The 27,260-nt window shown below is 39.7% G+C and overlaps 1 protein-coding gene across 2 annotated transcripts; it reads left to right on the forward strand.

Annotated features, from left to right (window-relative positions):
- Positions 1-561: 561 nt before the first annotated feature.
- cbfa2t2 (CBFA2/RUNX1 partner transcriptional co-repressor 2) lies at positions 562-27,260 on the forward strand. 2 transcript variants are annotated; one of them, XM_079460513.1, is made up of 11 exons: positions 562-652; positions 18,152-18,295; positions 19,243-19,484; positions 19,562-19,651; positions 22,136-22,317; positions 22,402-22,649; positions 22,726-22,811; positions 22,905-23,109; positions 23,870-23,938; positions 24,179-24,369; positions 25,224-27,260. In XM_079460513.1, exons 1-11 carry the CDS (start codon positions 625-627, stop codon positions 25,515-25,517), a joined length of 1,779 nt encoding a protein of 592 aa, XP_079316639.1. In that variant the 5' UTR covers positions 562-624; the 3' UTR covers positions 25,518-27,260. The 2 variants fall into 2 exon arrangements, with proteins under 2 accessions (XP_079316639.1, XP_079316640.1); XM_079460514.1 differs by lacking the exon at positions 562-652 and adding an exon at positions 10,340-10,672.

Genomic DNA, 27,260 nt, shown 5'->3' on the forward strand with positions numbered 1-27,260 from the left:
AAAGAAATCAAGAAGAAATCATGTTTTCTCTTTAGTGTGAACGAAGCCGGTTTTCTTTCCATGAATATATTTTGAAAAGTAATTGTGTAAAACTTACACGAGTTATATGGGTCATCGACCACACAACATACGAACACCTGCTTCTATGTGAGTGTTATTTTATGCAAATATCTCTATCAACAGTCGTTCCTCTTCGTTTGCACATGGATGACAAAAGTTGTGGTCAAAAATCGAAACTAGCTTCAGTGTTATTGAAAAGTATAAGTACAAAATTATAAAAAGGATAAAAAAGCACTGCTTTACTACTGTCTCAATCCAGATCAATAGACAGACGTGCATTAATTTTGTGATCAATATGTTTTTTGGAAAAGATGATCCAAAAAAGACAATAGCCGATAATGAATAATTGGTGTGGACCTATGTATTATCATGATAAGCATGAAGCCATTCAGACGATGGGACATGTAAATGCTATAGGACATGAATATGTAAACACCACGCAGCAGATTGCGTGTAGCTCCACCTCCTGTAATGAGGTCACGCACGCTCGCTCTCACGCACGCGACTGAGTCAGTCAGTGGATGTAATAGGAAAGTGAAGAGGAAGCAGGAGCAGCTCGAGACAATGGTCGGGATTGCAGCATCTTCTCAATGTAAGTGCGCGAGTCTTACACAATCTCAATACTGAAAAAGAATCAGTTGATAAACATTGAATTTACCAGCTGAAGTGTCCTGAAATGCACGTGAATCTCATATTTGTAATTGTACGTATTTAACATTCCTTATAAACCACTTTTCCTATTGATCAATGTCTTTACCTGGAGGCTGCAGCGGCTACGACGCACCTCAGGTGTTGAGTTCAATCTTCTTCGTTTCTGAGGCTTTTTTCTGTTTTTTTTCTGGAATAGTCTGGCGTTTGTTTGCTTTTCTGCGTTTTAAAATCACCATTTCATCTTTGATATTATATGTGAGGAAACGGCGCAAGCGCGTGAGTATGTAAGCGAACCGACGAAATCGTTTAGTCGGAATCGCGCACCGATAATGAATCTATTCAAACGATTGAATCTTTCTCGAGTCGCGTCCGTTTGTTATGATTCTATACAGGATATATTATATTCATGATTATATACATGTATACCTCAGTGTTGTTAACGTGTTTTGCATGTGCTAATAGGCTACTATTAATAAGGTAGATTAATTTGAGTATCATGACTTAATCGGACACCATCACCGATATTATTACAATAATTTTTGTGATTTGTTGTAACGTTAGCCATAATTCATGACATCCATTTTTATTGTTTAACAATGAAACGATAAATGCTATAGTATTATTAAGGTAGATTAATTTGAGTATCATGACTTAATCGGACACCACCGGCATTATTACAATCATTTTTGTGATTTGTTATTCATGACATCCATTTTTTTGTTTAGCAATGAAACGATAAATGCTATAGTATGGCAAAGAACTACATTACCATCAGGTAGCAATGTAGTATATTTTATGACAATACTTATAATCGCATCTGTCATCAGGCTCTTTTTTGTCTCACGGGAGGATTTGACTATTCTTTGGGAGTTTTATACCGAAGAAGATGAGACGAGAAGTGTGTCAGTGTGCAGTTGTGTACCACCCATTAAACCAAATGTGAGACAGCCAGGTAAACGTTTGCGTGAGACGATGTGGGACACCACTGGAAGGCAAAGTAACTGTGATATAATAACGGAATGAAAAGAAGGAAAGAACAACTGAGAAGGAGAAACGTCTTAACCTTCCCTTGAAATCCATATCATCGCATTAGGTGACAAACCAGAGTTTGACATTTTGTAAAAAATATAAACTGTGATATAATAACGGAATGAAAACATTTGTATATATTTTTCTACCTTCAGCTCGTAAACATTGTTTGTTATTTAGTTAATTCCAACTGCAGCACAATCACAGCCTGTGCAATTAATCGAAAATTAATCGTAATGGTCAATTTGGGCATTCATCAATTACGAAAACAAAATAATCGAGGTAAACGGTCCTTTCTTGTGGTATGAATCCACAGCGCACGCCTTGTGCTATTTCTTTACATTCTTTTTCAGTTCATTATTTTCTATATTGTTTTAAAGGTTGATGAGTAACCGTGTTAAATAATCGGGTTCTCAATATTGGCCAAAATAATCGCGATTATGATTTCTGTCATAATCGAGCAGCCCTAGATTAATCGTTACATAGAATAAAATATTTTAATGGCGATTTCAATTAAAGGTTAACTGTCTCTTTAAGTTTTGAGCGCAGCTCTGACACGGACTTTTTTTCGAAAACTGATTTAAAAAAAAACAAATAATTTTATTTCATTATTTGCAAATAATATTTATTTTAATATGCTAACCACAACCTATAAACAGTTTCAAAGCCACACAGTTTTAGTGATTTATCTGGCATGTTAACATGTTCTTACAGTGACGTGGTAATCGTTTGTGATCCACTAGAGGGCGTCACAGGCCATGTAGTTTCATCACTTGTCTTTGTTTGTAGCCATACAATCATCTTCATATACCTACATAAAAACGTTTAATAATACAATTATTATGATTGATAGAAAATGTACTTTGCTGTTTTGTGCAGTTTTCATTGCTGTCTTGTGTACATAAAACACACTGATAAAAAGCATACTTACTGATAAATACTTTTATTGATTCATTTATTTAAAAATTGTTTCCTCATTTGACCAATACTGTAGAAACAGGATGGCATATTTTTTTTTTGTTGGTGGCGTCAGGCTAAAATCATGCTTTTGCCCATAAACCTGTCAATTTAAATGCCTGGTTCATCAGCCTTTTGCCACTCTGTGGCTTTTGGATGTCAGACAAAATTTCCCCTTCAGTTTTGGCTGAGCTTCTCGAAGGATTGGATGTTTTTGTGTGTGTTGGCGTTGGGGGTGGTTAGATTGCTATCCTCTGGCTTGAAAAAAGGACAAAAGGGCCCTTCAGGTTTGAATTAGCGCTTTAATTGGTCTTGGCTCTCGCCGCTGGGGTCTCCAGCGCTGGCAACACGCCGTTTGGGTCGCGTGGGAGAGTTTGTGCACGTCAGAAAGAGAGAGTACGAGTGGCGAATAAAGTATGGATCTCCTCTCTGGTTTTAGCAGCTGTTAGTGTTTAAGTGAGCTCCGGGTCAGAGCAGTCACGACCCGCTTCGGCTCCACCGTTCTCCCCTTAAAGCTGTGGAGATCTGTGTCCTATTAACAACTAACCAAACAACATGAGTCGCAGTCATAATAAAGCGAATGGTGCCCATGCGGTAGATACAGCGTCCTCACACTAGATTTTATTCATCTCTGTGCACTAAAAGTTCAAATACAGACTGTTTAATATGATTTAAATGTGTGTGTGATTGACCCCGTTTTGCTGTTTAGCTGCTCAGCGGGCTGCATGTTCCTGAGTTTGTGTGCATGTGTGTTGGATGGATTTTCTACGAAGGCAAACACAACGTGGTAATTGTCATCAGCTCCGCCAGATGTTTCTCGTCGCTCACCGCTGTGCGGACAGGCCGGGGAAGATGGAATCCAGATGTCGAGGCTCCAGAGCGAACCCAACCCTCACCCGCAGAATGTCAGTTTGCTGGAGACGAGGATTATTATGAGACCGGACCTCCCGGAGTCGGGTCTCTGACCCTTGTTTAGAGAAGTCCGCTCCAGATTTCCTTATATGCCGATGGCTGGCTACCATCATGAAAATTTGCTTTGAGTTAACCCGATGGGTTTTGGCTCTGTTTGGACACTCCAAAATGAAACTTCTGCCATGGCGCTCACTCCCGTGTTATTCCAAATTCATGTGTTATTTTTTAGCGGTGTAAAAATCACACGGCTGTAGCCCTCAGGTCTAGTTAGCGGTATTATCGGAAACATATCAAGCAAATTTTTTTGAGAACGTTGCCTTGTTTTCATATTTTCCCAGTCGATTTCTATTGGCAGACGTGCCCGCCCGCAGGGTCGAAGACCCCTGGAGCGTTGATGCGTGATGTCTTTGTTCGGTTGTTGGTGAGTTTGTTCATAATGGCTGATGGTTATCAGCTCTAAAGATGCTTTGGAAACAAGAGATTAATGAACAGAAGCTTCCTGATGTTTGGAGTTTGGAGTTCTTCTCTTGCGTGTGTGATTGGTGGGTTTAATTCAGCACGTCTGATTGGCTCTAAACGTTCTGCTGATTTCTCCAACGGCGAGAGAATAAAGACAGACAAAGACGCCAGTCATGGAGTCTATCAGAGGGAGGAGAGTTTAAAAGCTTGTGAAAGAGGCTTATCACACCGTCAAACTTTTAAAGACCCCCACAATCCCCTCACATACACACACAGCAGGTTTGTATTGGTATCTTTGAGGGGACTTGTATTGTTTTTATTCTGACCCCCAAAATGGTTTTCTGTCTCCTAAACACAAGCCTTAACTAATTTCTCGCACAAATCTTTTTTTTGCATTTCTTTGTTTTCAAAAGAACATCGTCTAGTATATTATCAGTCTTGACGTTTGGTTTAGTATTCTTTTTAATACCCATTAAACTTTCTTTGATGTAACTGTGAGTATATTTTTGCAGGAAGATTCCATGAAAGTTTATTTTTCATCGTCACATTTTACATTGTTTGAAATCACATGATCCTCCATTTTTGGGGATAATAATAAATTACATTAAGTAAAATTGTATAATTAAAATATATATCTCTGTCATTGCCATAATGAGAGAAGTTTTAATCAAGCTTCCTTTTTTGCAATATCCTTTTCATCATCAAAATATTTACAAAATAATATTAGTATATTTTTGGTAAAATAATGAGATTCACATATACAAATTATATCATGTCATACAGTTCTCTCCCTCTTTCCGATTCTCTCTCTCTCTGTATGTTTGATGGGAAATCCAGCTGTTTTGTCGCTGTCAGTGTCGATGAACTATTAAAAAAAAGAGGATGAGAATCTCCTTGAGCGACTGTGAGAACCTCACCAGAGCGTTGACATCGAGACCTGATGCGTGTGTGTTTCTCATGCTTCAGACCCTCCAGTCATATTAAACAGAACGTCTGTCGCCACTGAATGACCCAGTACAGTTTTCTCATGTAGAGTTGGCAGTCATGCTCATGAATGAACGGATGAATGAATGAGATTCTTTATTTCTGTCTGTTTTGGTTGTTTCGTGGGCTTTTATATCTCTCCCATGAACCGAATATGACCTTCCTCATCTTCCATTGAATTCAGTGTTTGCGTTTCATGAGAACAAAATACTGTATCCCACAATGCAACGGGCTCAACTTGACTTTCCGTCCGTAGTGTGACATGATTTTAAACATCTTGAATCACTATTACTGTACATCGGACTTTGAGATATTAGGCCATTTGAATACAAGAACGATATTTTTATTCATTTACAAGTGTGATGTTATGATGTCATCAAGTGTTAAATAATGCACACTCTCTCATACTAAGCGCTCCATTCCTAACGTTGCCTCAGACGTCCCAACACTAGAAACATGCCAAAGGGATTGTGGGAATCTGAGGTCTTGACAAGCCAGGACAGATCCTGCAATCCAACCTCAGGGCAAGCATACCTACACACACACACACACACACACACAAGCGATATCTCCTTTCGCTCTCTTATCTACTCAACTATAATTACGTCCTTGGTTTACGGAGTAAAAAGCCCCGTGGGTTTGATCTCTCTGGCTCTCTCTCCCCCTCTCCAGGTGTTATCTCATATAGCAGCACAACCACCTGCAAACACAGGTGTGTGTGTGTGTGTGTGTGCGCGCGCCAATAACACAGCTGGTCTCTTGCCTTGAGGCCATCCAAAAATGGACTGAGAATTCAGAATAAAACACAGGTGTGGTGAAAGAGAGCGAGAGATGAGGACAAGCAACAGACGTTGGCCAAAACAAGCTTTCCCTTCTGTTTTCATATTGATACCGACTATAGCCATCATACCCTAACCAAAGGAAGTGTACTTGAAGTGCAGTATACATAAGTAAAGTCCTTGATAGTAAATGATAATGTCATCGTGCTAGTAGCATACTTACTATTTTAATGCTAACACACTTATTAGTGTACGTGTATGAGTATACTTTTAAGTACGCTTAAAGTGTTACAAAACTAGTCTGAAAATATTTAATATTTTGTGTACTGTCTGCAACTAAGTATAAACGAAGTATAAACTACTGTTTAAGTTTACGCTTACGTTTTTAAAAACGTCTTTATTAACTGAACATCATACTTTGTATTTAAATATTGTTTGTATTATATTGCTACAGTATAAACGTTGAGACATTATGTAAGACTACTCAATCAAAAAACTTCAGGTATACTAGTGTAAATATACTTATAAATGACAAACTATGCCTAGTTTACTTGATGGGAAAAAAGTATATTTTTTAAATGTACGTAAAAGCAGACCAACAGAACAATAGCTTATTTTGTGGTTTAAAAGCAGTTTATGCTAATAACACCTTTCAATACATGTTTTTTGGTAATGATATACTTCTTCTTTAAGTTTTTTCATTCAGTGTTTTTAGAATATTCAGTATATGATGTGTACTGTAGTGTGCAGTGCACAAGAAATCACTTTCTTTTTTATCTTTGTAGCTCGTGTTGTGTATAAGATTTGGTCCAGCGCAGGTCCTTCACGTGAATGCCAGACAGAGCTCTTTGTGTCATTCTAAGTGCTTACATTGTCCTGTCTGTTTTTTGTGTGGAAAATATTCCCATTACAGGCGTGTTATCTTTCCTGTGCTTTCATCCCGCAAGGATATCAGCATCAAACTCCGGATCCGATTCATTCAGAAAGAACAGATAACTCGGATCAAAGGTTTACTTTCAGATCATTCATTAAAAGTCACCTACCGCAGCATCCACATAATACTGTACAGCGGCCCATAAAGCATTTACACACTAAAGCCACAAAATAAAATGACTGAACGTCACGGCATAAGGTGACAAAATATGAATGGACGTTTGATATATTGACATTCAGACATTTTTAAGTGAGACTTGAAAATTTAGGAGGCGTTGTATATGAGTTATTTGTTAATGAAATGCGTCTGTGAACCAACAGACGGTTTAAATATAGTCTGAGGCTGTTTACACTTCAGACCTGGTTTTGGATTTGACCTCTTTGGTATGGAGCGGTGTGTGTTTCTCTCTGTCTCACTTTCATCATTTCGTCTCTTGTGAAAGCCGCAGTAAATCCCGGCCCTCCATTTTCTTGTCAATTTGAAAGAGATGCTCAGATAAGACAGAGACTGCTGGATCTCCACGAGTCATTCTTTTTGAAAAAGTGCAGACTCGTAAAACAGGAAAATCTTAATCTCATTTATTTTTGGTAGGCAACAATTAGCGATGTAACGATTCAGCGCGAGCCGTTTAAAAAGCGATTATGATATGTGACGATTCAAGCCGGTTGAGATGTTATTTGAATCGCAAAACGTGTTTTGAACAGCAGGGGCTGTGTCTTAGTTTGTTTATATTAAAGATACTTTTGTATTATTCATTTTTTATTTGATGCGGAATTGGTTTTAAAATTGCAGTTTAGTTTTGTTATTTGATATCAAATATATTTTCATTTTATGAAGAAATGTGCAGCATTTGAGAAATAATAAAATGGCATATTGTTGATTTCTAATTTGTTTCAACTCATTTTGTAAAAATAAACTTTGAGAACGGTATCTTGAATCGCATCGTGAGCTTACGTTTCTAAAAACAATGGAAGTGAAAGGACAACAAATGGGAACTTTTGCTTAAGTCTCGGATATTTCTCATGAGAAAAATAGCCGGAAATCTAACAAATGTCTCCATTAGTTTCAGAAGAGATCTCAAGAGTCAGGAAACAAATATATATATGGGTAATTTTATACTATAGATAATTAAGCCTGTCTGTGTGTCGTCTCACCTTTTGGCTCCTCTTGTGGAAACTTTAGGGTTGTAGTAGCCAAGAGAGCTTGTGACCCAGCTCTCATAAATTGTAAGTACAGACTGGCGTGTACAAACACACACACAGCACATGCAGACGAACATGCCAGTATTGGGGTGTACCAAACCTTACCTAACGTGACAAAACACTTTTTTGGGGTCATTTTGTTCATCTCAAGTCATTTCGCTTCGTTCTTCAGAATCTCAAGCACTGTGTTATTACTTAGACGCCATGTCGTGTAAAAGTGCTGTTCCACACTGAGATTTTATTGGCCCAAACTTAAACTAAGCAAACTCACACACACGCTATTTCACGCAGAATCCCGCTGTGTCTGTTGAGTTCATGTGTGTGTGAGAGTGTGTCGGCTTTTACTTAAACTAATGGCTCCCAGGCGTGCAGCAGGCCAGACACGCTGGAGCCGAGAGCCGGCCCGAGGAATGCCACTACAAACAGAGAGAGAGAGAGGTTGGAAAGAGATTTTGGTGTGGAGCAGATTGGATGTGGATTTGGAGCAGCAGTTTCATGTGTGTGTGTGTGTGTGTGTGTGTGTGCGTGTGTGTGTGTGTGTGTGTGTGTGCACATCTGCCGCCCCGATGCAATACATCAACAGATGGTCGAAACATCTTACAGATGGATTTGTAGGATCTTATCGATTCCAATAGAATCGCATTTGTAATCGCTGTGACATAGCAAAATTGACAGCGACACGAAATAGCAAAACGCTCTACTCGTGTAAGTTCAAGCGAGACTCGACCTGCGGTTGTTTCCAGTAGTTTGTTTGTTTGGGGGAATAATCCGGCCAAAATTTCTTCAAAACCTGCGTGACTTTCTTTTTTTTCTGTTGAAGACAAAAGAAGATATTTTGAGAAAAGGGGTTTTGTGATCAACCGGTGGAAGTCAACCAACACTAGTGTTGACGTTCCTTCAAAACATCTTTTGTGTTCTGCAGGTCTGAGGGTGAAAATAACATCCCTTTACTTTTATATTTCTTATCAAAACTTGTTTAATGTGTAAAGCTTTGGCAATATTGCAACTAAGTCCCTTTGGATAAAAGCGTCTGCCAAATGCATAAGTGTAAATGTATATAGTCCCACACACGCATAAGGTCTTCTGTCTTCGTCTTTGGTGTCATGGACTCCTTTCACATGCGTCTTGAAGCTGTTTTTGTTAAGGTTTTATAGATTGTATTTAAATGCAAATAAAGGCGGGCGGGTGTTAACATTCATGCTCTCTGTTGGATGCGGAGCGGACTGCAGCGTTTGCACACTTCGCATTTACATCACTGATCCTTCCACACGTGTGAGATTTGTGATGATGGGACACGCCGTCAACAAGCACCTCTTAGCTTACATGATGATACGTGATGTTATGATGTAACGCTGGTATATAAAACAACTGAATAATGTGTCAAATAAAATGATCTGCCAATGTATGGAATGGAGACAAGTTTTACAAACCGACAGACATGTCTGTGAATTTATTATCTATTATTCTGATAGGGTCTGCTAGGTTATGTTTGTTTATGATAAAGTAAGAAGAGAGAGAAAGAGAGAGAGAGAGATGGCATGTAATCTCTTAGATAATTGTTATGGTAATGTCGGTCGTAGAGGTCAAAAATCTGGATTTGAGTAAATTTGACTTTTTTAGTTCATATTGAGATCTTCAATCATATTGACTATTTTTTGAAGATTACACAAATCTGAGCTCAGTTTGACACATCATTGACATCTCTTATCAAATTCTAATGACAGAGACTTGACTGAGATCCCTTTTCCTCAGGAGAAATATCTGAGACGCACATGAGACCAAAGCAAAGCTTTCTATTTGCTCTCCATTTCCCCTCGTTGATGTCTCGCCTAATCATTGAGATTTTAAATAGATCTTATCCGCGATTTACTTTACTTACCACAGGCGAGAAACATCTAATGGCTGGAAATGAATACGCTACAACACTTTTAATATCGGAACAGATTTTTTTTAACCTAGACATCATACACTACAAGACTTTGAAAGTTTCAGATAGAAACACACTAACTGATCAAATCTGCCGACTTTCTTCAACAGGTCCAGACTGATAATCTGAGCAAATGTCTTGAAGTGTGGTTTAGCCTTAAGACAAAGTTTGCAAAAATAAGATCTCTTAGTTTCCTGAGCTATGACAGCGCAACATCTGTGAGTCATGCAACTTCATCGCATGCATTTAAGCATTAGCAGCCATTTCGATTTCAGTCGTGTCTTTACTTCTGAGAGTAAAGTGTTATTATGGGTAACTATCCCACTCCTGCCATCAATCGGCTTGTACTTTGTTTAGCCGTTGAGTGCCAGAGCAGTTAGTTATGTTAATGACCGGCCTTCCCTCCCTCAATGCCTTCAATAGCTCGTCGGGTGATTGGCCAGAAGCCACCGGGTGGGCGTGACCCGGGGAGTGACATCAGCCCTTCAGACGGCACAAACAGAAAGAGAGAGAGAGAGAGAGAGAGAGAGAGAGACTATTGATATGCAGCAGACTGTGAAAGAGAGAGAGAGGGAGGCGTGGACGACTTTCTAAATCCCTGAAACCATCTGGAATCCATCTGTGTCTGGCAGGAGGAAGGATTCAACCTCAGCGCTCGCATATGTGGGAGAGTTTAAGACACATGCCTCACATATGAGAGAGAGAGAGAAGAGAAGAGAAAGTGATTTACATTGTTTGGAATAAGACAGGAGTGAGAGTGTACCGTCACCGAGAGGAGGTGAGCTTCACGTGTATTCTTTCGGCTCTGTGTTTGTGAATCCGTTGATTCAGTTTCCACTAGATTTGTTTTGATGTTTCTTTATGTTTGTAAACAAATCTTGTGCATTTACACCGGCGCATTTTCATCTGCAGATTGCGTTTGTGTTGTGAAACGATGTGTTTACTATAGTATAGGGGAAAATATGGTATTGCATGTGCGGTTTGTTGAGCTTTATATTTATTTACGCAGTTAAGGGTTATAAAGTGTGATCTCTTCGCTCTGCTTATAATATTTGGCCGTTATCTATAAAATGATCATGAAGAGGTGTGTGAACGCTGGTAACACGTGGCAGACGCTTCAGGACTGAATGTAGGGCTGATGAGATGCCAGATGGAGGAGAGATGTGTGATGTTGCACATGAAACCACTGAGAATGACAATTGTAGTTTGTGTGTGCAAAAAATGTCTTTGTTTTTTCCTATAAGTGTCAAACTGTTTTTGTTTCTCCACTGCGCCCTTAAGACATTCGTTGATAAGAGCACACGGCTGTAAAATGAATATGAATATGAATAGCGACGCTTGATTTGTTTGGAAGAATTGAAATGTGCACGATATCTCACTTTAGTTTTTTCTGGGTCGAAATGAGTTCTGAGACTCGTGTGCAGTGTTGTGCGTTTCTGCAGATCTGCTCATCGTCACCTTAACACAATCTACAGCCAAGATCTGACAGACACACACCAGAGAACACAACTGCACAACATCACACTGACATCACCGAGCCAGATCTCATGTTTGCTTTTCTGTGCCTTTTTACCTCCAAGGCACATTTGAAGCCAAAGTTTGAGCGGTTGGCTTGAATTCTTTGTCTATTTACGTCCTTACAAAAGAATGACTGTAGTACCACGGTACGGTCAATACCATGGTATAAATCAAAGTACTATTTGATGTTTCAGTCTACTTTCACATGACAAAAATAGTTTTGTGGTGTTTTTCAGCCTTACCATAGTAAATATTAAAGTATACTTGGGATGCACGATTAATCGTATTTTAATGGTGATAATGATTTATGCTTCCCACCATTAACTGAGCAAAATCGTTGCGACAATAATGTTTTACAAGCAAGCACGAAACGTCCGATAAGGTCCGAAAATCATTGCAAAGCTTGTATCTTTAAAACTGCCATTTTACAGGAAATAAAGCACATTTTGTTCACTGCATTTATACATTTTTTATACTTTTTGCAAAACCCACACAAACATTAAAGGGTGACCAATAGTAATGGTTTATAAAAAGCAAGGTTTCGTTTTGAAGATCACAAAATGTAAATTACTAAGTTGAAGAAGTTCAATATAACACATTCATTGGCTGTAAAGTAAAGTAGATATGCTGAAGTGAAATTAAAAAACAAAGTTCTGAACTGACAAAATATTCGTTTTTATTAATCTTGCTAAAAATATTGAGCAAAATAATCGTGATGATCTTTTTACTAGGGCGGTCCAATTAATCACAATCGTCAAATTTTTTATAGTATTCAGTTGTGATATTTTTTTACATTTATGTTTCAATTGAATTTGCCAAGTTAAGTATTATTCCTTATTGTTTTAGAAGTTAGTGAGTAGTCGTGTTAAATAATCAGGATCTCAATATTGATAAACATGCCTTAAGTATACTTGGATGTACTGTTGTCAATTCACTGTATTTGGTGTACATGAACAAATTATCTTTATAATTTATAATATATACTATAGTTAACTAAAGCTAACCATTGTAAAGACTTAAGGATACTACTTTCATGAGTGTTTGGATGTGGTTCTCGTATTATGGTACAACAATGTTTCCCAAACTGAAGAATATAAAAGTACCATTTATACCATCACTGTTATACCATCATATGTATCACACACACACACACACACACACACACACACACACACACACACACACACACACACACACACACACACATTCATAGAGCAGCTGTGGTGTAAGGTCACAGCCAGGAAGTTCTAGATTAGCCAAAGCTACGCTAACTGTCGTCTTGTCGATTGATCTGACCGATTAGCGCTAAAACAACCGTTTTACTGTTGCGTCTGATGGAGATGTGTGTGTGGGCAGCGTTCAATCAAGCCATTGTCCCCCGTTCATCCGATGGCTTGCCGCTAGAACCTCTGACCTCCTGTGTGGCCCGCTAATAAGGGCCTGTTGGACATCATAGCACACTATGAAGTGGTAGCACTGGGTGGCTTATGCTCGATGACCCTTGACGGCTCATTGTGGCCCAAACTGCTTGCTGAGAGCCCTGAAGCAATCCAGATAGAGTCGTTTAATCTCATGACCCCCGTTTAGAGAACATCACTGATGTGTATCCGAGCGTAAACAAAAGTACTACGCAGTCACCATGGATCGTGCTCGGGGTAAACCATGGGCTTTGGTACAGAATCTTGGGAAAAAACATTCTTGACTGCGTGTTTCCTTTCGTAGACGATGAGTATGAAGGGTGGGGATGAATGCAGCCGGTACACGGATGGTTTCGTCTCCTAAACGGGACAGAAACAAGAGAGAAGATGTAATTCACATCAGAGCAGCTGTGTGCGTGTCGAGAGCTCCGGTAGACGTGTGATAATTTACCATTAACATATCAACAGTCTTTTATCATGTGACACAGTCTGATCTCCGTGTTCATGAAACGAGCCAATCGGAGCAGCCGCTGAGTGATAGATTAGCTAGCCAATCAATTTGTCCCACAGAGGTCATAAGGGCAGCAATTCAATGAGGGGATAATGCTCGTGATGAGCACTGATTTAGGATTGGACGCACATATAATGATGTTCCCCAAAGAACGTTTTAAAAACAATCGCTTCTTTTGTGTAGTCTGCAGAACCACAAAGAACCATTTGTGCAACGTAATGCTTTTGTGAATGTTAAAGGTTCTTTCTGGAACCATACAATAACCAATAACCATTATGAGCTAAGTGAATAATTACATCCCTAGATATGGGTGATTTTCAAGACAGAATAAATGCACTTCACATATATCTCTCGTGATTTGCATGTTGTTTCTATGTTCATATAACTTCCTGTTTCCCTTTAATATCTGAACAGGGCACTTTGTATTGACCTCTTGACCTCCATGATAAAGTTGGAATGCCTGACACAGATGTTCGTAGGGTCACGAACAGGTCGTGTATTTTACATGTACGATGATGGAGCAGGCGGCCTGCCGTAACGGACGTGAGCATGTTATTTGCTTACTTGTCAACAACATGCTCGGAGGCTTGGACCTGTTGCACACACACACACACATGCGCATGCATGCACGCAGTGAGAGAGGAACAGATGTGTGTGTATTGTCAGCGTGTGTTTGGACTGATAGGCACCAGGTGCAGCCTTTGTTTTGCCTTCCTTTATTTTCTCTCCATGTCAAACTCTTATTTTCCTTTTATTTTTCCTCTCAAAGGAAGATTTTATTGCTCATTCATAGCACTGGAGACTTGTTTGACTTCGGTAGAGAAGTATCGACCTTAAAAAAAATAGAAGAATTGTTGAATAAAATATAGGAACGAAATGACCTGGATAGCAGAACTGAGGTCATAAGCTTCAGAAAGAAAACCAGTTTTGAGTCCTTTTGAAAAGTCTTTTGGTTAGGAAATAACAAAACATTTTCAGGATTCATATTAATATGCTCTCCAATTGATCTCCGCGGTCTAATTGAGACATTGAGGAGATCTCATTTAGGATTTTGTTTCCTCTTCGGTGGGTTTGGACCACAGTTGACTGTTGGAGAATCCAGCTGTCCTTTGGCACCCCATCAGCGATGGTGGAGGAACAGAAGGACACACACACAAAATGATGTGATAGCTTAACCCTTTTGTGTCCGTGGCTCTAAGCATCTTTCTCATCCCCCACGCCGGTCTGTTTTGCTGCTCTTGTGGCCAGAGGCGGGTCGCCGTTTTCAATGCTTTTGTTTCACAGTCTTTAAATGATTTCTAAACACTCGGCTTGGCCATATTGAGGCGCTCTAAATGGAAATTCATATATCATTTTAAACAAAGACAGGCCGTGCTTTTAAATCAATTCTTTGTGCCTCAGCGTTTTGAGGGGTGTAAACTTTATTCAGATGGGTTTGGTTATACTCTCGGAGTCACAATCAAATCAACCCTGTTTAAAATCATGAAAACCTCCATCAGTGTTTCTGGTAACATACAAATATTGATCCCAATAGTTTTTCCATATGATATTTATATAGAAAAACATTACAATGTATTAAAGTAAACTGTACACTAGTCTATAGTATATTATAGAAAGGTTTCTATTGTACTAGATACTATAGTAAATTGATAAACTATAGACAATTCTGTAGTAAACTATTAGCAAAGTGTAGTATACAGTATATAAGAGAAAGGGTACTATAGTATTATGTACTAGCTACAATAGTAAATCGAAGTTGCAAATACTCTACTTCACTATATTAGTTACTATAGTAAACCGTAGTAGCGTAGTTTATTGTTGTATATCATAGAAATTATGTAATACAGTATACTATAGTATTCTAAATAGTAAAAACTGTATACCATACTAGATAATTGTAAAATATAGTATTTCACTGTCAATCATGCTATAGTATAGTAATAATATTGTATTCTGTATACCATAGTGAATGGATAAACCGTAGAAAGAACTGTAGTGCACTATATTATTAACTATAGTCAACTTTAGTATAGTTCAGTATAATATAGTAGATTATAGTATTCTGTTGTGTTTAATGCAGTAAATGGATAAATCGTAGTAAAGTACTGTAGTAAAGTAACATATTTACTATAGTAAAGTTCAACGCCACTATGGTATTTAGAAATTTTACTACAGTATATACAATATAGTATGTGTACCGGAAGTTAAGGACAGTCTGCATAAGTGTGCATGCGCAGTAACGTTTATGTTGTCGCTTTGAAACCATCAAACTATTTTTTTCATATTTACTATTATAATACTGAATAAATTCACGAGATCGGAAATATTAACGTTAAAGCTAAAAAACTACAATTGAAGGTTTATTTAGCTTTAACACTGAACGCATACACTCTCTCTGATGATTTTGTGACAGGTGGCAGTCTTTAGGGAAGCTGCGGCCGAATCAATATTGATCTGCACAGATATATTATGGCTTGTGTACTCTTCAGGTCTGTAAGCGCACAGCGCACCTGTTCAGATTCGTAGCACAGCTGCGTGTTCGCCCGTAGATGCGTGTGTGTTTAATGCGACGCGCTCGTCTCCCAAATGCGATGGTCACAGGTGGAGAGCAAGAGCGCTTTCTGCCTCACCGGCCAAAGTCAGTTAATGACGCTACACATGTGTCTCTGAAAGTTTATTCACAATGGTTGTATATTTGGAAAAGGATGTGTTGGCTTTACAGGTTGAATATGTTGGTTTTGCTGTAGTTCTCCGCAGGTATGATGGCAGTAATCTTTGAGAACAGAAGGCGGACGGAGAGGGTTTGTGGACGTCCTGTGGTGTGGCACAAGCCCAAATGGCTTGTTCTCCATGTTTCTCCTGCCTCCTAGGAAGGAAACAGGTGTACATGGGAGGGAAAAAAACAAAGATTTTTCAGTCAGGCATTAAGAAGGGCCGCCTGAAGGACCCAGAACAGGGCTCAGGTGTTACAGCAAACCACAAGATTTGTGTGTGCGTGTCTGTAAAAGTGTGTCACACCTGTGACTGCAGATGTTTCGTGCTTTAAGAATATGTCTTGATGTGCTTTGTTTGTTTGTAGCTCACTATAAAAACAATTATTTCGAAGTTTGTTGTTAACACTCAACACAATGACATGGCTATGCGTAATTGTGGCTAATTTGTATAAATATACGATATCTTTCCAACGTTTAGGGACGATCTGTTTTCATGCCAATGACAGTTGGGGTGGAGATTCTTTAATGTTTTTGTACGTTTTACTTCGTATGCGTTGACCGCCTCGTAAAATAGATCAGGCTGTTCATTTGACCCATAACTACACAGAAAAAAGGAAATTAGGAAAAGAATCGCACCATCGTTTTGCATTTTAACATTCTTTACAAGACTATAAATTGTTACGTAAAAAAACGTGGATTCTGATGTGAATGTATATAAAATGAATATAAAAAATCTGGTCAATTTATAAGCGGGGAGATTTTTAATGATCATAAAATGAACAAATAACAATAATATTGTCGATATTATGATCATTCATTTCTAACCATGCAAAAAATTGCTAAAACTGGATAAAGTCATTTTTTCTTGTGTTCTGTTTTTGGGGGAAAGATTTGGTCTTAAACATTTTATTTGGTCATTTATTGGACATTATTCCTTACATCGTTTGTAATATATGTCAATTTATTTGTGGAAATTGGACTCAGTCTTCTGTCGCAGGCGCTCCGTGTGACGTCTGTTTCTAGTGGCTAGAATTAAACGTCTAGATGGGGTGCTATAACAATCCCATTAAAATCCGCCTTGCATTTCATTGTTGAGTAAAGAGGCCCATTTAAAACCTATAGGCAGTAATCTCTCGAGAAGAAACACATTCACTGCATTAGCTCCCCATGAATAAACATTAAACAAAACACGCTTTTCACCGAGAGACGCCCGTCCGCGCATGAAAAGTCGTCTCCCGAGAAGCGTTTCATGACCTTTGACAACTGGATCCGTGTGGGTATATTAGCCGCCTTTGTAAAAGTATTTTCAGCGGTGTGATGTACTCAGAATGAGGCCGATAGTGCTCGCTCGGCTCTTTTAGAACAAAAGCGCCTCTGATCTACGACTTTTGGGCCCGGTGGCCCATTCACGATGCGTTTAGCTCTCGACGGCTTTTGTGAAGGCTAGTTAGCGAGCGTGAAATGGCCCGATTCTCAGACGGGCTCAATGATGATCTATTCTTCCCGGGGACAAAACCCGCTTCATTTGCACTTCAGCTGTTGGGTGTCCACGGTTCTTAAAGGAGAGTAGAAAACATCTGGTGTCCAGCAGAAAGAAGACGATGATGGGCTTTGCATGCCTGTTTTCTTCATATCGCTGTGTCGAGCTGAGGTTTAAGATTAAGACTCGGGTTCGGATCGCTTGACAATGTATGCAGATTTCAGGATTCAATTGGATTGCCTTGCTTTCTTTAAACTGCATATCAATGCATCGATCGCATATCAATGCGAAAGGCCCGTTGAACACATTGGCTGAATATCTAGATTCAGTCGCTCGCGTTTGGGCTTCTGGGAACGTCGGGAAAGACCATAAGCAACGCAAGACGGGTCTGCTAAAGAAATGATTTCCAGTGGATTGAGATCACAGGCGTTTTCATTCTTTATCTGTTTCTGGTAGTGAGCTTTTGTCAGGCTAGATGAGATCACAGATTCCTCTGTCGCAAGTTTATTCGACTTTAATGGAAATCTCTTAAGTGAACAAAACGAAAACGTTCACGATATCAGAGCAAATAAGTAAGCTGTCAATCTCTGACTGGATATCTGTCTCTTGTTTTCAGACAGCGTAGAGAAGAACGTTCCTGCCATGCCCGGTTCCCCAGTGGATGGAAAGACTCATTCAAGACCAACAGTGTCCGTCATGCCCCCCCTGCCTTCAGTCAACCCCAGCGGCCCGAGACCTGCAGTGTTCTCCACAACAGCACGTGAGTCTCACATGTACACGCTTTTAAATGTGAGACTTAATATCATTTACATGGGCCTAAAGCCAGAGTTGAACGAAAACTATTCAAAGATTTCTGTCGAAATTAAATGAAATATTGGACTGAATATTACATAACAGGGCTGGGTTAACAATATTGATTCTTGTGTTTTAATCGATCATCAATTTAACGATTAAATACCGATTCTGAAAATCTTCATCTAGGATGTTAATATCTGTATCTCGCCTCTCGCCCTGCAGATGTCGCCATCACTGGCGCTGAGATCCATGGGCCCGGGTTTGAATGTTGAAATCCGTTTTATTTTTATAAACAAGTTTCATGTTTTTAAAATAAAAAGTAGAAACAAAAATGTTTGGTTACGCAAAGTAAAAATAAAAAGAAACTGCAAACATAATTGTGTGGGATCTGTTAATGTGAATGTGTATTTCACGAATACAGCTGGGTAGGAGGGTTCCAGTCACCAGCACATAGATTTAAATAACTAAAACTAATATCTTTATATAAGTACTGATAACTAATCGGTATGGAATTGGATCGAATGGAAACCATATAAATAAGAATTGACTCGAATCCCCGATTTGGTCGCAAAAATTTGTGCTTAAAATTGAAAATGAGAAGTGTTGCCTTGGTAATAAAATAAAATAAGTTTACATCGCGGCACTACGATTAATCAACTTTTAAAAATAAACTAAAACTACAGTTAAAATGACAGAAGCACACAGGAAAACATTTCAAGATTCAACTAATATTTACTTAAAATAGGAATTATAAAACTAAAATCTAATTCAAAGTATTAATAAAACGACAATACAAATTATAAATCCTATTATTTAGCTTTCCATTAAAAGCACGTCTGTTTTCAAAGTTGTATTTTACGATCATGCGGATCTTTCTGTCATTTCTTCACATTCTTCACCTCTTTCCCGAAGCGACCAATGGCATCAATCATTCCCCGCCGACCCTCAACGCCGTCCCCTCCCCGCCTCAACGCTACAGCAATGGACCGTCATCTTCGTCTTCCTCATCGCTGGCCAATCAGCAGCTTCCGGCCACCTGTGGCGCTCGACAGCTGAGCAAACTGAAGCGCTTCCTCACCACGCTGCAGCAGTTCGGCAACGACATCTCACCTGAGATCGGAGAGAGCGTCCGGAGTCTGGTGCTCGCTCTGGTGGTGAGTCTCTCAGACGTAACGCGTCCACTACACACGGTCAAATAAGAGGTGAATTCATTACGCTTTTGTTTCTACAGAATTCCACAGTTACGATCGAAGAGTTTCACTCCAGACTGCAAGAAGCCACAAACTTCCCGTTAAGACCCTTCGTCATACCCTTCTTAAAGGTACATGATCTATAAATCACCACCAGATCATCACTGTCGGCAGGGAAACACAAATATTTTCATTTTGTGCAAAAGAATGTAAATCAGAAAGTAAACAGGGTCAGATACGATTTCATCACCACTTCTAATAGGCTCCAGTCTTCGCTCTGGGCATCTGAAACCGTGGAAATCATATAAAAAGAACAGAGATCTTCTCAGACACACTTCCAGAAGAAGAATGTTATTGCACAGGCGATTTGATGGAGTCAGATGTTTCTCCTAAAATTGCTAAGGAGAATTAAAAACAGAAACAAATGAGAATGTAAATGTTGAATCCGTGTAAAATGAATGTAGATAGTAGATTTAAAACCATCTGTATTAGAGGAAATGTGATGAGAAATGTTTGAGTTCATATTGAGCTCAGTTTAACACATCGTTGACCTCTCTTCTCAAACTTAAGGAAACCTTCATTTCTCAAGAGAAATATCTGAGACGTTTGAGACCGTTTCCATTTCATCTCACTGATGTCCTATTAAAAGACGTCTCATGTGTGCGTTTTCTCTATTTAACCACAACAGAAAGAGTTAAAGGAATTGGTAAAGATAATATTTCCGTTGGTAATTTACGAGCGCGTCTGTGAGGTTTATGTTTCTGCAGTCGAGGTTTCAGAAACGTTCGACATTTTCAGGCCGTCGGAAGTGTGAAACACGACTATAAACACAGCGGCTCTTTTATGGTTCTGTGGAGCATGTGGAGTCGGTCACAGATTTGCACGGCTGTCTGGATATTCTGTAGTATAAGAGATCGTGAGGGACAGGCAGCGTCCGTGAGAGGACCGGGTCAAGTTGACCATGGATAAACTTTCTACCAAACGTCTAATAAAAAACACTGGATTTGAAGACCCTAAATAGAGGACATACATTTCAGCTTCAATGTATTTATATGGCTTTTTTCATGATTGTTGCAAAGCAGCTTTACGTGCATCATATTTAAAAAAGGGGATAATTCAAGACAGTACATTGTTTTTCTCTATGCAATGGACACTGATGAAAAGTAAATGCTATGTCAACTATATGAACAATTCTAATATTTCAAAGCTCTTTATTTTTTGCTAAATAAAAAGCGTAGAATCTTCATTATGACGACTACGAATCAAAGACGCCTGAAACACAAACAAACATTTCTGTTGGTCAGGTAATGATTCAGACAAACCGTACACAATATTTCAAGCATTTTTTTAAGACATAAGGAGAAATGATCTGAACACAGTGACAATGGCATGAAGATGGAAACACGCCTCTGATCCGAATGAACTGATTCATGAATATGGATTTAAGGATGATTTTCTGTAACCTGTCAAGTTCCCTCGTGTGTTTGGTTTTACGATACACAGTCTGTTAGATATGTTACATGTCATTTACGTTCACATGTTTGATCAGATTCACACGCAGAGGAAACGACCTCTGAATCTGTGATGATTTCTGTTTTCATGCTCCTGCGGCTGAGAGATTTACAGATCGTTGTGATGCCGAACAGATGCTTTGAGTGTTCGTGCGAGAAATGAAGCCGCTCTGTCCTCATCTAAGCTGATATCACAAGCACGCAGACAATGTGAGGAGCTCTGATTTGAGTTTAAGCCGACTGAGAAAACTTTCCTTTTGTCCTGAAGTGAAATGAAGCCGTTCAGTCTTGACTTTTGATGGACAGACTTGACAAATCTGACCTCGGTTTGAGGCGTTGTTCACATCTCTTCTCAAACTCTGACGACAGAGAAACTTCTGACATTTCTGGCTCCTCTTCTCACGTGAAAAATATATGAGATGCAGAAGTTCATTTTCATCTGACTGTCCAAAGAGATCTTATCTGTGATTCTTTTCTTTCTTGCGGTGGATTTCAGAGAAATACTTTTTTTTGGTGATGTTTTGTTCAAAACCAAAACCTCTGCCAGCAACAATAAGAATCTTGTTTTACCTTTTAAGTAAATATATCTTCTTTAAAGAATGTGTAGAAACAGAAATATTTCTTTTAAACGGACTTGCCATATGAACATTTGCATTTATGCGTTTAGCAGATGCTATAAATCCAAAGCGACTTCAAATAAATAAAGAAAGAAAAGCGATTTGTATGAATTGAGATTGGAGTAAGTGAATGTAAACGTGGACGCTACAGAGGCTCTCACATAAGGTTGTGAACGACATTTGACCTTTTATAGATATGCAGATTTTAAACACATCATCTATCTGCGGTCTCCCTTTTGCTCGAACCATGTTTTCTTCAATTCTCCTGCAGTCTAACGCTATTGCAGTCTAAAGGAATCATATTGTTATCAGTATATACAGGCGCTCTATTGTTTGCGAATGTTTACCGGAAGTTCCCTGCGTCCACAAAAGTACTCTTGTCTATGTTGTCACTTGGAAACGATCTATATGTTCACAACGTGTCCCGATGTCGAAATGTAATTTCAACCGTGAATGTTTATATTCAATGCTGGATGTTGTATTTCAGGCTAACCTGCCGTTACTTCAGAGAGAGCTGTTGCACTGCGCCCGGGCAGCCAAGCAGACGCCGGCGCAATATCTTTCTCAACACGAACATCTGCTGCTCAGCACCACCGCACCGTCACCTGCCGACTCCACCGAACTACTGCTGGAGCCCAGCGAGAACACCAAACGCCACAGCCCCAACAGGTACATGGCTTTTCCCTGCTTTCATAGTCATCTTATCTTTTTATTAAGTTTGTCTCATCGTTGTTTATCATTTCTTCTCATCAGAGGGAAAGAAAACGGTTTCCATGATCGTCCCCCCGCGGCCCTGGAACCACCAGCCAAACGAATCTGCACCATTAGCCCCGCCCCCCGTCACAGCCCTGCCCACCCCCTCCAGCTCCCCGCCCAGATCCACCCGACTCCGCCCCCTCTCCAGCACTACGCCCTGGATGACGTCACCACGCCTCACCTGTATCGAGAACCGCACCGTTTACTAGACCTGAGAGAACTCAAAGACAGGACGCGACTGCCAGGTAAACATCGCCACCTGTGTGCTGGATGTGTGTTTCACGTCACGCCTGAGGTTCTGACGTGTGTCTTGTTTCTCAGGCACTAACGGCAGCTATCGTGAAGAACCCGTGGACCACCGGCTCACAGAGCGAGAGTGGGCTGAGGAATGGAGACACTTGGATCACGTAAGGCTGGATTCTTTTTGTAAAAGATGTCCTCTTAATGTTACCCCGGTGCGTGTGTGTCAGGGATGTTGAAGGAGTTGTGTCTGCTCGCAGGTGTTAAACTGTATTGTGGACATGGTGGAGAAGACGCGTCGGTCCGTGAGCGTCCTGCGACGCTGTCAGGAGTCTGACCGTGAGGAGCTCAATTACTGGCGGAGGCGCTCTGGTCCGCAGGATGACCGCAAGAGCACAGCCGCACCGGGGAGCGTCGCGTTCAATAAGATGCACAGCCCGCTGTCCGCAGACGCAGTACACACCGGTGAGTCAAACGCTGTGAATGAAGAGGACATTATGAGTTCAAATCATCTTTTCTAGATGTATTGTGGTCGTTTCAGACCAGTGTGCGTTCAATAATGTCAAACCTCAGGAGGGACGTAAAGTCATCCAAAAATCCAACAATTTATTTGTTGCTTAAAACTTGTTTTGATTTGACGTCTGAAAATTCACCTGTTTCTCCAGTTTTCATTATGTTCAAATAAGTGCAATTTAAACACCTTTGTTTTATTTCAAATTTGGGAGAAATATTCGTAGTCGTTCACAAAAATGATCATTTCACCTAAACACATCTATAAACATTCAATTCAGAAAAACTGAAAATAATTTTGCAAGCTGCAAAAATGAAAAACTGTCTGAGATGTGGTTTGGGGGATTTTCTCCCCCTTGTGGGGATGCTGGGTATTTCATTATTTTTACAATTTGTTTTGTCTGGGCTCATATGAGCATACATGTGTGTTTGTTTGTTGATTTAGTGTGTGCATGCATGTGTGTGTGTGAGAGAGAGAGAGCCAGCTGATCGAGCAGGTGTCGTGTATTTGTGTCCGGACTCCAACAGAACGAGAGAATGTTGTTTTAAAGCCGAGCTCTGGCCGCGTTTCTCACCGCCATCTGTGACCAAAGGCCGACCGGCGCTCGAACCAAACGCAGTCCATCGGTTCCTCACACGCTTCCTTAACCGTCCCTCTCACAGCGACGTGTGCAATATGATCATTCGCTCAAAACCTGTTTGTTTTTTCTCACAGATTCTCAGCGAGAGCTCCCGTTGCGCGCCGGCTCTGGATACGTGTCTGATGAGATCTGGAGAAAAGCCGGTAAGGGCGGCGACCCAGATGCACCCTGGGAAACCTGTTTTCTCCTCCGAACACCTGTTTCTCAGTTTGACTGTTTCTTATTACTCACGCATGAAAACACTTGAATACTCCTGTGACATAGCACAGAAGATCAACAACACAGTCTCACATCATTTTGCTTCTTAAATCCACACAGCATAATACGTTTGTAGTATAGATTTTGAGTTTTGTCTTTACGTGACCATCGTGTGACCTTCGCAGAAGAAGCTGTGAATGAGGTGAAGAGGCAGGCGATGGATGAGGTCCAAAAGGCCGTGGCCGATGCCGAACAGAAAGCTTTTGAGATGATTACAACCGAGAGAGCCAAGATGGAGAAAACTCTTGCTGAGGCTAAAAGAAAAGCCACAGAGGACGCCATACAGGTCATCAATGAGCAGGAGGACTCCAGCGAGGTGAGCGCTCATACTCCACTTTATTTACTTCTACTATTGATTGTTTTTACTTCTTATATTCTCTTTCTATCTCGCACAAACAATTGAATGAAAACTGTGAAAATTATTTTTAAGCATCAATTCACGAATTGGTGAGTTTATGTTTTAGACCAGACAAAATGTCTGCAAACGAAGTAAGAATATCCATTTAATCTCAAAGAGAAACAGGTTTATTTTTCTTACATCATTGGCAGATTGTTTTCTTGTTCTAAACATTAACTCGTCATTTTGATTTTGGATTGAGAAAACAAGGCTAATATCTTGATGTAACCTTCCCAATATCTGGAAAAATATATATTTTTACACTTTGACTTTAAACGTTTTTACTTTATCGGAGTGGTAACGAACTTGGCTTTTGAACGAACTTTTGTGGCACTGGGTATGTGAACACACACAAACAATAAAATGATTTTTGTCTCCTGGTGATTTTTGTTGAAATATTACATAAAACTCCCTAAAAAGTTTACAAAATAAACAAAAACACATGACATTAATTTCACAAAAAAACATTATTAAAGGGGTCATTTGGCACGGCTACGACAAATATAATTGTTTGATTTAGATGTAATACAATGTGTATAGACCATTTAAGGTTTAAAAACGCTGTATTTTCCACATCATTAGCCCTTTAAGATTATAAGTGTTTTTGACCTGTAGAAGTGAGATCTCTGAATGATGAGATCAAGAGGGTTGAGAATGTTTAGATGGTTTCATAGGAAAGCAAAACAAAATCCTGTCTGAGAAATACATTTTTGCAGCAATCGATGGCTTGTCCGTTGAACATTAACTCACGAGGTTTCTCTCTCTCTTCTCAGTGTTGTTGGAACTGCGGTCGTAAGGCCAGCGAGACGTGCAGCGGATGCAACGCGGCGCGTTACTGCGGCTCTTTCTGTCAGCACAAAGACTGGGAGCGACATCACCTCATCTGCAGCCCGGGACTTCAGACTCAGCCCAAATCAATGTCGGCCTTGAGCACCCGGATCCTGTCCAAAGCCCCGGAGAGCAGCCCGCTCCTCAGCCCCAGCCTGGAGAAAACCTCCAACACCTCCAGAGCTTCCACACCGGCCACACCTGCGTCGTCCAGCACACCTGACACCAACGGACACTAGAACACGTACGACACCCGTCCGACGATCAGCGAGAATTGGGACTCTGGCATCGCTTCACTTGACTCGGATTGCTGATCTGGTGCAAATCCTCTGGTGTTGTGATCTGTTCTAGCCGCACAAACTGTTGTCCGGTTGTTGTTTCGTGAGTGCGTGTGTCCGTGTGCATGCTGGGTTCTGCGTCCGAGCGGTTTTCTCTCCGTGTAAATACAATATCAGAGCAATATAATAACAGAGTACCAATGGGATGAATCACCAAAGCTGTGGATGCTGTGACATGTTTGGGTTTAATGCTTTTATCTGTTTTAACAATCAATCAGAATTTAGACGAGAAGTGACTGAATAACATGATGTTTAATATGTAAATGTGGCTTTCGAATCACAGGGTAGAGTTTCCAAAAACACGGTACCGATACACATCAAACCATATAAAACCACTTCAGGTCCGCCAAAAACAAACAGATGTTTGTGTTTCTATGTGAATGCTTCAGTTTTCTGCTATCGCTGATATGTATTAACATGTAAAAATCTCAGGAGCATGTCGTTTGTTTATAGTTTTCTTTTTTTTCCACATTTAGAGTCGAGCGAGAGGACGGTTGTAGTTTGATGTCTACTTTTGTTTCACACGGTACCCACTACATGTTGAATTATTTTTTTCATGACAAAGGCGTAAAATATAAATGAGCGAGAGAATCTTTTGTTTCTTTTCAAGAAAGTAGAATAAACAGAAATGAACATTTTGATGGCTTTGATGGTTGTTTTAGTATAACAAATAACAATATCAACATTGTTTCGGCCGATAAACATGTCATTCATAAATTATTCATTAAAACATGTTTAGAAAGCCCCCCAACCTGACTATTTCTCTTTAGAGTTTATGAACGGGTCAGTATGGGGAGGCTGCAGGCCCTTTTTTTACTTATTGTCCAGTGGGGGGACGCTGTACATTAAGGACCACCAGACCAGACCCATTAACAGATATCTTCATCGTAAGTTTTGGTAAATAATCGTCCAACATGTATAGTTTTTTAAACGATTCATTGATATTGATATGAATCAATTTCATCATCTTTACAGATATGTATGTGTAATTTATACTCAAAGACAATAAAATGAATTCTTATTGGCGGGGTCCATGTTCTGTCTGGGTCAAGCTTATCTAACCACGTGTATGCTTACTCGACACATCAAACTTGTTCTCATCATTATTTTCGTTTTCATTTTATTAAGTCTCTAGCCATCTTCTGAGATGGCCTGTGAAGGTATTCTTCTGACCCTGTTTACTGCATTAAAACATACTACAGTAGGCTTATGTGTATGTAAACCATTCCAATTTAGCTGCACACGTACTTTAGTTTTTTATTATTTGAGGTCGTAAGTCATAGAACTACTTCCTACAAAATGGAGAGACTAACAATTAACAGTCAACATAATAATTAGCCAGCAAACAACTTTCTGAAACGCAAACTAAAGATCAATAATTGAGCACCAACAATCACAAACATGATCAAACTCAAATAGAAAACTTGCTATAAAAGTGATGATATCATCTAATGTGCATATAATATACTTTATATTTTGGTTCAAATAGCTCAATGATCCTGATTTAAATGTACGTGCACCTAATGTGGGTTTCATCATGTTTATGCTCAATCGTTCATCTGGTTTTCTTAATAGCAATTGTTGGCTGGCTAATTAGTCCTATTATGTTGTGATGTTATTGATCTCATATGTAATAATACTTGG

The sequence above is a fragment of the Barbatula barbatula genome (genome assembly GCF_947034865.1).
Source record: "Barbatula barbatula genome assembly, chromosome: 7".
NCBI classification, from domain to species: domain Eukaryota; kingdom Metazoa; phylum Chordata; class Actinopteri; order Cypriniformes; family Nemacheilidae; genus Barbatula; species Barbatula barbatula.

Excerpts from the sequence above, each read along its gene's own strand:
- cbfa2t2 (XM_079460513.1), top strand. The coding sequence starts at position 625 with ATGGTCGGGATTGCAGCATCTTCTCAAT. Across the intron at positions 22,650-22,725 it reads AGACAGGACGCGACTGCCAG|GCACTAACGGCAGCTATCGT; the intron begins GTAAACATCGCC and ends CTTGTTTCTCAG. Across the intron at positions 23,939-24,178 it reads TGAGATCTGGAGAAAAGCCG|AAGAAGCTGTGAATGAGGTG; the intron begins GTAAGGGCGGCG and ends TGACCTTCGCAG.